This window comes from Geotrypetes seraphini, chromosome 4 (assembly GCF_902459505.1).
Source record: "Geotrypetes seraphini chromosome 4, aGeoSer1.1, whole genome shotgun sequence".
Taxonomy (NCBI): domain Eukaryota; kingdom Metazoa; phylum Chordata; class Amphibia; order Gymnophiona; family Dermophiidae; genus Geotrypetes; species Geotrypetes seraphini.
In genome coordinates, this window is record NC_047087.1 from 284341139 (window position 1) to 284353647 (window position 12509).

At 43.5% G+C, this 12509-nt stretch overlaps 1 protein-coding gene across 1 annotated transcript in view; it reads left to right on the forward strand.

The window, feature by feature from the left end:
* The window catches only part of RRP12 (ribosomal RNA processing 12 homolog), a 222333-nt gene that overhangs the window by 118420 nt on the left and 91404 nt on the right, over positions 1-12509 (forward strand). The window contains exons 20-22 of the mRNA XM_033941439.1: positions 516-609; positions 6936-7094; positions 10018-10098. Of these exons, the coding sequence (XP_033797330.1) occupies positions 516-609; positions 6936-7094; positions 10018-10098 (334 nt within the window). The remainder of the gene's footprint in view (positions 1-515; positions 610-6935; positions 7095-10017; positions 10099-12509) is intronic.

A 12509-nucleotide genomic window follows, 5' to 3' on the forward strand; every position in this document is an offset into this window, starting at 1 on the left:
CTCAGTGAATCGTTCCGTCCTCGACCTCCCCAGACCTTACCTGGTGGTCTAGTGGTGACACGGGGCGGGAGCGATCTTCCTACACTCCTGCCCCGTGCAGAACCGTCATCAAAAATGGCTGCTTTGAGTTCCCGAAGTCTCACGAGACTATAACGGGAACTCAAGGCAGCCATTTTTGATAACAGCTCTTCATGGGACAGGAGTGTAGGAAGCTCACTCCTGCCCCACGTCACCGCTAGACCACCAGGTAAGGTCTGGGACTCAGGAGGGAGGCAAGGGGTGGGTCAGAGTCGGCCCAAAAGTTATTTTGCAAATTTTCCATATTCACGGGCTGGCGCTGCCCCTAACCCCCGTGAATACAGAGGGAGGAGTGTATTCTTCTGGGCAATTATCTGAGCATCTACCTGAACATGTTCTACATGTTCAGGATGCTTATAAAATTGCCCCTTAAATTTATGTTTATACATTTCTTTGAGACCATCTTGTTTCTTTTTTCTCTTTCTTCAATCCACCAGGAATGCCATGTTGGACCTGATTATAGTCATGGCTCCCAATGCAGATGAATGTTCTATGAGCAGGATGTACTGCACCATTCACCCTTTCCTGGAGGTGAGCTGTTCTGCTCGTTTTCTCTTCTCCCTCTCCAAAGGATAAATGTTGGAGCGACTTGGGTCTTTCACTGGGCAGAAAGATTACCTAGACCCCAGGGGGTATGCAATTCCGGTCCTCGAGAGCTGGAGCCAGGTGAGGTTTTCAGGATATCCACAATGAATATGTATGAGATGGATTTGCATGCACTGCCTCTTTGAAATGTAAACTATCTCATGCATATTTATTGTGGATAGCCTGAAAACCTGATCTGGCTCTGGCTCTCGAGGACCAGAATTGCCTACCCCTGACCTAGACTGAACATCAGTCAGCAAGAATCTTCTCCTTTTTCTTCCTTTCCAGCATGTCTTGAGATTTGAAGGCTGGACCAGTATGTAAATTCAGCATTTTAATGGCTGTTATGTTTTAATGAGTCTTTAATTTAAATTGAATATATTTGATGAAATGGATCTCAAGCGCTCGTAGTCACAAGCAAACAGAACTGGTCTTGGCGTGTGACTATTTCGCGAGCTATCATCGGTCCTTATATCTTTTTTATTCAATTTAAAGTGTATGACTTATTTAATACCATTAATTAAATTAATTATTTCCTTCCTTTATTTCAATTTTATAATGTAGTATAAATATGCTAATACTTAGCTCGGGTGTATTCTTTCATACCCGGCCCTCTGACCACAATAGCGACGGAAGATCTCCGTTTTGCTCTCGTTTATATTAAGAGAGCTTCATTAGGACCAGAGTGGTAAATGAATTAACACCATAAAACAAAAACAAGGAAAGAATAAATTATTAAAAATTGATAAACTTCATAAAATTAATTATCCTATATTTTTAATTATTCTATATTTTTAGCTCTTACGATTAATGAAGGCATCAAAGAACATCCTTTGGTCCATTGCCAATGTCTCTACCCTACATATTCACTTTAAATTTATTTCTTTTAAAACCATTAAATTAATATTAATTTGATAATAATTTTATCCTTTAATAATTTCAAAGCCTTTCCAAACCTCTACTGTTATATCTGTATTATTTATATATCCCTGTTCACAAAATACTAACTACTAAATATCAGATTTTAGCACAACTATTCAGTCCTGAACTCATCTCTTTACTTAGATTATCTTATCTGCTGATCCTTTGGAGTTACATACCCCTCCGTCAACTAAAAAGCCTTTTATCAACAACTTCTCAAACATACCTGTCCTATTTACTCTTTATGAGGTATTATAGTTTCAACTTTCTCAAGGACTCATTGGAAAATTCTACCAAAACGCTTTTCTTGGCATCTGTTGTCACTTCCGGACTAATTTCACCGGAAGGATCGATCCCATTCACATCTATGAGGTTTTAAAGACGACGGACGCTATAACTGGAAGTACCGTATTTTCACGCATATAACGCGCGCGTTATACACGATTTTACAAACCGTGCATAACCGTGCGCGTTATACGTGTGAGCGCGTTTTATAACTTTTTTTTTTCAATCCGATCGGCATCCCCCCTGCGAACCGGCATCCTCCCCCCGCTCGCGTCACCCCCCCTCCCCCACGATCCTACATCCACCCCAGCACCGCAAAACATGTCTTACCCGATTGGGCACCGGCACCAATGCACAGGATGTGCCAGTGCCAGTGCCCCAAGATCCTCCCTTGTTGGTTTGGGATGGGCTGGGCGGTGCGGTGCAGGAGAGATCCTCCTTCTTCCTGCGCTGGGCTGGACTAGGCTTTGAGCATTTGCGCATGCTCAAAGCCTTCTGGTCTCGCTCTCTCCGAGATTCTGTGCATTGGTGCTGGTGCCGGTGCCGGTGCCCAATCAGGTAAGACATGTTTTGCGGTGCTGGGGGGGATTTAGGATCGCGGGGGAGGGGGGGAAGGATGCCGGTTCGTAGGGGGGATGCCGGATCGGATTGAAAAAAAAAAGTTGTAAAACGCGGGTAAGCGAGCGGGGGGGGGGAGGATGCCGGTTCCGAGTAGGCGGGAGGAGGTTTTAGCATGCGCGGTATACGCTTGTGCGCGCTATATTAAATTTTTTTTACATAGATTTGTGTTCCCCGCGCGCTATACCCGTATGCGCATTTTACACGGGTGTGCGTTATCTACGTGAAAATACGGTACTACCTCGGAAATACTATGTTTTAACCTATCTACTTACAAACTTTATGAGCAGCAATTTTATTTTTATTTATATTAGGAACTCCTAATAGTTTTCCATTCAAGCTCACGAAATAGTCACACGCCAAGACCAGTTCTGTTAGCTTGTGACTGCGAGCGCTTGAGATCCATTTCATCAAATATATTCAGTTTAAATTAAAGTAAGTGTATGAATTTTTTGGGTCTAACATCAGTCTTCTCTGGAAGGGAACAGTGTGTTTCACAAGTGGTATTGAAGTGACGGTTTGATGTTATGTTTTAATATCACACTGTGTTTGCCTGGCAGGGTTCTTTCTTAGCAGTTAAGGAGAGAGTTTCAAGTTCATGTTTATTTGATATACTGCCAAAGGGACCCACTATCTCAGCAGTTTACAAAATATAAAAAAAATACAATAATAAACCAGAAAGGAACTACGTGTCAGACAGTACGGGAGAAAGACAAAAAATTAGAACATAAACATGGAGGAGAGGTCAAAATACAATATATAAAACGTACAGGAGAATGCAGGCTCCATGCTCCAGCCCAGACCCCCAATTGCTCAAAGAAGCCTCAAAGAATGTGTATAAATGTCCGCCTAAATGCCTAGTGTGAAACTATGTGAATCTCAGCACCTAATTTACTTAAATGGAGGCTATTAGCATAACCAGTCCGTCCCTGCAAGAAGTTATCTTACAAGTCTGCCTAACTCCATTTCAAGATACTTTGTTGGATTTTTTATATATATATATATATATATGATTTATATAAATCATATATATATATATATATATATATATATATATATATATATATATATATATATATATATATATATATATATATATATATATATAAAATCCAACAAAGTATCTTGAAATGGAGTTAGGCAGACTTGTAAGATAACTTCTTGCAGGGACGGACTGGTTAGCGTGAAACTATCGCATGCAATTCAGCTGGAAGGGCATTCCACAAAGTTGGACTTTGCTCTCTTCGTTGAAAAGAGACAGTCAAACTTTAAAGTTCTTAGATCTTCTGTTTGTTGTATAGTATAGATCAGTGTTCTTCAACCACCGGTCCACAGAAATTTCCTGCCGGTACACAGGGCCAGCACATGCATCAGGCCCAAAACAGTGTTCTTCAACCGCCGGTCCACGGTGCGATCGATGCGGTGTTATCTTCGAGCCAGCTCCCTCTTCCTAACTGATTCAGTGCACAAAGCCATGGGCAGTGGCTCCTACGGGCATCCTGCGCCTGAACCGGAAGCCTTCTGACGTTGCAACGTCGGAGGGAAGGTTTCCAGATGAGGCAAGGGACATGCAAGGTGCAATTAGTACTATTATGGGGGGCGGGGTCTGGGGTGGAGATTGGGTAGAGATGGGCGGGGTCTGGCCCGCGACTTAGCCCAGTGTTCTTCAACCGCCCGTCCACGGACCAATCCCGGTCCACAGAATAATTCTTTTATTTCTGCTGGTCCATAGGTGTAAAAAGGTTGAAAAACACTGGTATAGATAGTTGACTAGGTGTGTTCCAACCTGGGTGTGCTTTGACTACTGTGAATTTAGCCATGCTCAATCCTCAAATAAGGTTGGTTCATACACAGAAGAAAGATTTTACTGAAATGGTGCCTGAATTGTGGAATAGAGAATGACATGATGCCCGTTTCCCGTGGTCAACCTGCAGCAACCGCAGGAAAACCGCAGGAACGGGCAAAAATCTGATATATTTACTGCTGGTGCAGGAACTTGAAGAGCCAGCTGCTCCAGCCCTTCATAGAAGTAATAACCACACGACACACTGCTATGTTCCTGTATCTAAGTATAACCAAGAAAAATCTTCAAAGACTTTAGCGGATCCAGAACCCTGCGGCTGGGTTGATCTTCGCAAAAAGCAAATTCGATCATGTTTCCCCGCTTCTGTCAAAACTTCACTGGCTTCCGGTGATTTCTAGGATTCACTTTAAATGTACCTGCCTAATTTTCAAGATCCTACATGACATTCTTCCTCCCCTAATTCCACTATCCTGGAATTCTTCGAGACCTGACACTACCAGATACGCCCACAACTCAAACTATCTTTCCCCTCGTCAAAAGGCGTCATGTATGCAGGTAAATTAGGGAAATCCCTTTTCTTCAAATTCACTGAGCTTTGGAATAACCTCCCCACCCTGCTAGGAACCTAGGCTCATTCCAATTATTCCGAAAGCATCTGAAAACTTGGCTTTCCTCCAAAACGTAAAGCTAGCTATCCTTTATAACCTCTAATTTCTTATTATGTCCTTCCCTCATTTATTGAATTACCTGTAAACCATGCCAAGCTCTATCTTTATGGAGATGATGCGGTATACAAACTTAAGGTTTAGTTTAGTTCTTCTCATTTATGCTGTATGTTCATTGATATAGCTAAAGCAGATTACAAAATTAAAGCAGCTTCTGTCAAGTATTAAAGAAGTACAGCAAACTGATTTTCCAATAGCAGGGAGAGAAGTTCTCATTTCACTCTGCGGCTGGCAAGCAGTTAGCAGAATATTTCTCTCTAACTGCTGTCTTGTCACTTCTTATATACTATGTAACAAAAAGTAACTTGAGACTTTATATACTAGCAACCTTCATGTGTCATACATACAATATACACACATCAGAACTCAGCCGATGGTTCTTCTCTCTCTTCAAAACTGCAAGAGTGTAATGACTGTTCTAAACAAGCAAAGTCTTGCAATACGAATACCGTATTTTCACGTAGATAACGCACACCCGTGTAAAACGCGCACACGGGTATAGCACGCGAAAAACACAAATTTATGTACAGAAATTTTTATATACCGCACACACCCGTATACTGCGCACGCTGCCCGACTCTCCTTTCGCCTGCCCCGACTCTCCTCTGGCCACCCCGACTCTCCTTTCGCTCGCCCCGACTCTCCTCTCCCCTTTGAAGTCCTGTCCCCACCCTGAAAGCCTGATGCCCCCCCTGACGTCCAATTCACCCCCCCTGCAGGACCGCTCGCACGCACCCGCACCCCCACACCGAAGGACCGCTCGCATGCACTCCCACCCGCACCCCCACCCTGAAGGACCGCTTGCACCCCCACAGCCTCCCGACCCCCCCCATCATGTAGAAGCTCCTACTGGTGTCCTGCTGCTTCCTCTTGGCGGTCCCGACTCCCCGACATGATCGGGGCAAGAGGGAGCTCAAGCTCTCTTGCCCCAGCCAACCGCGGCACCCCCGACACGATCGGGGCAAGAGGGAGCTCTTTGGTTTGATTATATTATCACAGTTTATTAAGCAATTTATCTCTCCATATAAAAGTGATTAAAAAAAGTCAGCCAAACTATCAGCAGATAAAATAGATTCTTCGGCAGCAACATGCCTCTAAATCATAAAGATCATTGACTAATTTAAAAAGGCTACTACCGTATTTTCACTCATATACCGTGCACCCGTGTAAAACGCGCACACGGGGTATAGCGCGCGGGAAACTGTAATTTATGTAAAGAAATTTTTATATATCGCGCACACCCGTATACCGCGCATGCCGCCCCGACTCTCCTTTCGCCCGCCCCGACTCTCCTTTGGCCGCCCCTACTCTCCTTTCACCCGCCCCGACTCTCCTCTCCCCCTTGAAGTTCTGTCCCCACCCTGAAAGCCTGATGCCCCCCCCGACGTCCGATTCACCCCCCCCCCCCCGCAGGACCGCTCGCACCCCCACCCCGAAGGACCACCCGCACCCCCACCCCGAAGGACCGCTCGCATCCCACAGCCTCCCCACCCCCCCCTCCATCATGGAGAAGCTGCCTACCGTTGTCCTGCTGCTTCCTCTGCCGGCGGTCCTGCCCCTTCTCTGAGCCCTGCGTCTGCGCTGCTTCCTCTTCCGGCGCCCTTTCTCTGACGTCTGGTCTGTCCCAGCGGAGGCACCTTCTTATGTTCTTATAACGCGCATGGTTATACTCGGTTTGTAAAATCGTGTATAACACACGCGTTATATGCGCAAAAATACGGTACTATTGGATGATACATTGCCAATTTTTTGGGCGTAAAAATTTTTTTTAGTTAATTTTTTGTGAAATTGAGTCCAGTTTCTATTTAGCATGCCAATTTACTAGGCTTCTCTGGTTCTTCTGGTTTTGCTCATGACTGATGAAGATTGCTTCTATCTGTTACTGTCCCATTTAACTCAGCTGTGCTTTTCTGTGGCAGAGTAAAGAACACGGGATGCAAAAGAAAGCGTACCGCATTCTAGAAGAGATCTGTGGAGGCCAGCAAGGGCCATGCCAGGAATTTGTTAGCAAGAACCTGGAGGAGCTGAAGACAACATTGCTGGGCTCACTTAAGAGTGCTTCATCTCCTGCCAAAAGGGTAAGCAGAGGAACTTCTTTTAGGACAAAATGACTGAAAATGGTACTAAATTATATTTTCCCCTCTAAATCCTTCTGAAAATGCAGATCTATGGAATTAACATGTAACTTTTATCAGATTTTAATTTGCAGCACTCTGGTTGTCTCTGAACAGGTATCCTGAGCTGACTCTGCTTGGCTCCTCCCCCCATTCCTCACTTCCCAATGAGGAAAGGCTAAAGCGGCTAGGGCTCTTTAGCTTGGAGAAGAGACGGCTCAGGGGTGATATGATAGAGGTCTATAAAATACAGCGTGAAGTAGAAAGGGTAGATGTGAATCGCTTGTTCACTTTTTCTAAAAATACTGGGACTAGGGGACATATGATGAAGCTACTAAGTAGTAATTTTAAAAGAAACTGGAGAAAATATTTCTTCTGGAATTTGTTGCCAGAGAATTTGGTGAAATCAGTTAGCTTAGCAGGGTTTCAAAAAGTTTTGGATAATTTTCTAAAAGAGAAGTCCATGTGTCATTATTGAGATGATCTGGGGAAATCCACTGTTTAATCCTAGGATAAGCATCATAAAATCTTTATTACTATTTGTAATCTAGCTAGGTGCTTGGGACCTGGGATGGCCACTGTTTGAAACAGGATGCTGGGCTTGATGGAGCTTCAAAGTCTGTTCCAGCAGTCATCCTAGCTCATATGGCAATTCTTATGTTTTATTTTTCTTTTATAAGATATTTCCTTCACATTTTCAGAATGTGAGATTTGGTCTAATGTGTATTGATGACATTAAGGAATGTTTTGTGTCCGGGAGCTTGCATTTTGGAATATTGCATGCCATCTGTATTTGTAAGAACAAAGCTGAATAAGAGCATTTTGGGGGGGATCTGTGTTTATACCAGTTGGGAGATATAGCAGTGAGTGCTGACAGTGATTTGAAGATAAATCACAGGTTAAATGGTCTTTGCATTGAGGAGTTTAGATTGTTAGATCCCAGGTAGGTTTGGTATCTTGTCTGGGATTATCCATTGAGGGATGACATAGGAATAGTCAATCCATGTATTTAGATAGTATGCTAATCACTTACTATACTGCCAGATTTTGTAATTGAATCAATATATTAGGTATGTGTCTGGACTATAAAGGTGCTGGCATGGCAGTCCATGCTTGCCCTTCTTAAAGCCCCATTAGTGTGTTGGCTGCTGTGGCTCTAGTGAAAATACTGGAGTCCAGTCACAGCTTGCCAGGAATTGCTGGAGCTTTTTAGCAGCTGGCAACATTTGTCAAAATCCAGTCAATTCAAAATAATATTGGGAAGAGAAGAATTTTTGTTTTGAATGTGGAGATCAAAAGTTAATCTATCAACAGATAATATTATAATCCCTATTTCAAAATTTATGCAATCAAACTAACTGTAATCAAAATGATAACGTACTCGGAGTTGTGTAATCTTTCCAAGAGCCGAGTGGGTATTTTGAATGGGAGACAAGGACTTCATTTCTACTGAGGGTTCCTTGAAAAAGATAACAAAGCATGGTCTGCGTCAGGACCTTTAACAACAGTTGAAGCTAATTAAAAGTTTTATAAAAAAATTTTAACAATTCGATTGATTACTGTGAAGTCACAATTTAAATATATTTTCTAGCACTTTTTTACCACATATGCAATGACTGGGTGGTGGGTCTTGCTATAGGGGCTTTGGCCCTTGGAAAGATTACACAACTCTGAGCCCATGTTAACACTTCAATTACAGTTTGTTTGATTGCATAAATTTTGAAATAGGGATCATTATATTATCTGTTGAACATCTGTCATAATTTCAGTTGCTTTTGGAATCTTATTGTAGTGTCTGGCAACACCATTTCAGAAGAGTTGGATTTTCAGCCTGGGTGGAAGTCCATGTTGGTGCCTCCAAAATGGCTTTGAGGGCTGAAGCTATGTGGTTGGCTGCCTCAGCAGGGATGGCTGAAACCTGGCAGATCTCCTATGTGCCAAAGAACTAATCCCCTGACCTCCCTGCTCTATCAATGTGGTTCCTGGCCCTGAACACAACTTGCTGAAATAAGGGAAGGAAACTGAACTGGGGAACTAGTGAAGAATGGGGGGAGGAGTCAAGCAGAGTCCAGACTAGGCTCAGATTACCTGGTCAGATTTCAACTGCCTCCTTCCTCCTGACTCAACTAAGCCGCAAGGGCCAGGGTTTAGGATCACCAGATTTTAGTCTGCTACAGAGCAGGTCTTCCAGCCTTAAGACTGTAACTTGAGAATGCTCTGTTAGGAGAGATGGCCCTGTGAAAGGTGCCCTGGTAGGCCTGAGGATCCTTCTTTTCCAGGTGAAGACAGCTCTAAGACCGCTGCCCTGGGAGAGGCTTAACTAGCTACACCAGTCCAGCATGTGTCTACCTTTTGCTGAAGATAGAGAATTCTGGTCATTGGCTCATCTGTATAGTTCTTTTATGCAGTGGTGCTGTCACTGTAAAGTTGTTGTCCTCTGTCTCCATGTGCTGGCAAGGTGGCATAAACTGTATATATGGTCTGGCAGGACTTAAGGTAAGGAAATTAACAGGTAAACCACATTTTTTCCGTTTAGACCTGTTGTTTTATAAAATTTGTACTTAAATGGCAATCCTACACCTGCTCTGCCGAAACTGTTTCTGTGGGAATATATAAGTTTGTGCCAATTTTTCCACACACATGTGGACCACCATAAGTTTTATGAAGGGGAAGATGATTTTAATTTTAAAGTAAAAGTTGCACGTTCTATGCTTTATAAACACCTAAGAAATAAAATGCAAGGAAGGGCAAAAGAATGTGAGTGAAGGTTAACAATAGCAGCAGAAGAATTAATTCAGAAGACTGGTCAATTTCTGATAGATACTCTGTTCTCCTTTGTCTATTCACAATGGTTTATTCTTGTTTGTATATTGCTTGTTCTTTGTAGCCACGATTGAAATGTTTGATCCATATAGTGAAGAAGCTGACTGCAGACCATGAAGAATTTATAACTTCCCTTGTTCCTGAGGTAAGTTTTGGGGGGACATGAAACATAAGAACATAAGAATTGCCGCTTCTGGGTCAGACCAGTGGTCCATCATGCCCAGCAGTCCACTCACGTGGCAGCCCTTAAGTCAAAGCCCAGTGCCCTGATTGAGTCTAGCCTTACCTGCGTACGTTCTGGTTCAGCAGGAACTTGTCTAACTTTGTCTTGAATCCCTGGAGGGTGTTTCCCCTATAACAGCTTCCGGAAGAGTGTTCCAGATTTCTACCACACTCTGGGTGAAGAAGAATTTCCTTACGCTTGTATGGAATCTATGCCCTTTTAACTTTAGAGAGTGCCCTCTCGTTCTCTCAACCTTAGAGAGGGTGAACAACCTGTCTTATCTCTGATTTTTAAGTTTTCCCAACTTTGGAATAATCTTCCACTTCTTTTGAGAAGCTCCGGTTCCCTCTCATTTTTCCGCAAGTCTCTGAAAACTACTTTATTCACTAAGCATTTTGAACTACAGAGAGACTTGAGCCAGTTAGAGAGATGGGCAGAGACATGGCAGATGAAGTTTAATGTGGAAAAGTGAGTACAGCATGTCGGGTGCAACTCTGAGTAAGAGTGAACGAGAAAAAGACCTGGTGATACTGATAGATAGGACCCTGAAACCATCAGCACAATGTGCGGCGGCAGCAAAGAAAACAAATAAAATGTTGGGCATGATAAAGAAGGGAATCACGAGTAGATCGGAGTGTGTCATAATGCCGCTTTATAGAGCAATGGTCAGACCACACTTGGAATACTGTGTCCAACACTGGTCTCCCTATATAAAGAAGGATATAAAACTGCTCGAGAGGGTGCAGAGGCGAGCAACGAAGCTGGTAAAAGGTATGGAGAACTTGAACTATGAAGAACGGCTTAGAAAACTGGGACTGTTCTCCCTTGAGAAGAGGAGACTGCGAGGGGATATGATTGAGACTTTTAAAATAATAAAAGGAATCGACAAGATAGAGCAGGACAAAAAGTTATTTACGATGTCAAATGTGACTAGGACAAGAGGTCATGGATTGAAGCTGAGGGGGGGGACAAGCCCAGGACAAATGCCAGGAAGTTCTGCTTCACACAGCGAGTGGTGGACACCTGGAACGCTCTCCCGGTGGAGATTGCTGCAGAACCCACCGTTCTAGGATTTAAGGGCAAGTTAGATGCACATCTCCTCGGAAGGTGCATAGAGGGTTATGGGTGACTTAAGTTTTTCACCAGGTTACACCTGGCTGGGCCTCCGCGTGAGCGGATCACCGGACTTGTCGGACCCAGGGTCTGATCCGGTGATGGCAGTTCTTATGTTCTTATGATATCTCTTCTTTCATAGCTCTCATTTGTTTAAGTAAATTATTGTAAACCGAGTCGAGCTTTCCTGAATTGAAGTCTCGGTATATAAAACCAAGTATTAGATTAGACAATTTATAAATAGACAGAATACCTTTGGTACAGTCTCTAAAGCAACAGAAACTAGTGAGTAGAAGGTGAGAAAGGGATTTGTAGTTAGATTTTTATTTGGGGAGTCACTTTCTAACTAAGGTTACCTGGTCTAAGACTGCCTTAGTTTTATAAGGGGGTACAAGTTTGGTTTACTTTGTTAAAGAAATACTGGTTTAAGCTGGACCACACAGAATCCTTTATAGGGTGATGTCGTCAAACTAGTTCTTAGTCTCCATCTACTAGCAGGAGAGCATAAACCCAATCTGCCCCATATTCAGCACCAGTGTTCCCTCTAAGCGGGCGGGTGTTGTGAGCAAACTTTTTTCACTGTGAGCTAAAAATATCGGGCGCCAGCAAGTTATGAGCCAAATAAATATGTTGCTTTCTACCACAGAACTTCCTTACGTTTGTATGGAATCTATCCCCTTTCAACTTTAGAGAGTGCCCTCTCGTTCTCCCTGCCTTAGCTACTAAGTCTATTCCCTTCAGTACCTTGAATGTTTCTATCATGTCCCCTCTCAATCTCCTCTGCTCAAGGGAGAAGAGGCCCAGTTTCTCTAATCTTTCGCTGTACGGCAACTCCTCCAGCCCCTTAACCATTTTAGTTGCTCTTCTCTGGATCCTTTCGAGTAGTACCGTGTCCTTCTTAAAGTACCAGTGCTGGACGCAGTACTCCAGGTGAGGGCGTACCATGGCCCGGTACAGCAGCATGATAACCTTCTCTGTCTCTTCAGTCCAGCATCTGCCCCTTCCATTCCCTGTCTGTCTTTCCCTGCCATCTCTCCTCCTGCCCCCCCCCACCCCCCAATTTGGTCTAGCATCCATCATCTTCCTTCTGTTCCCCTCATGGTCTGGCATCTCTATCCTTCCCTCCCCCCTGTGGTTTTTAGCATATCTCTCTTCTCATTTCCTCCACTCAGATCTGATCATTCTCTGCTCTCTCTTCCCTTTTCTTCTCTGGTCTTCCT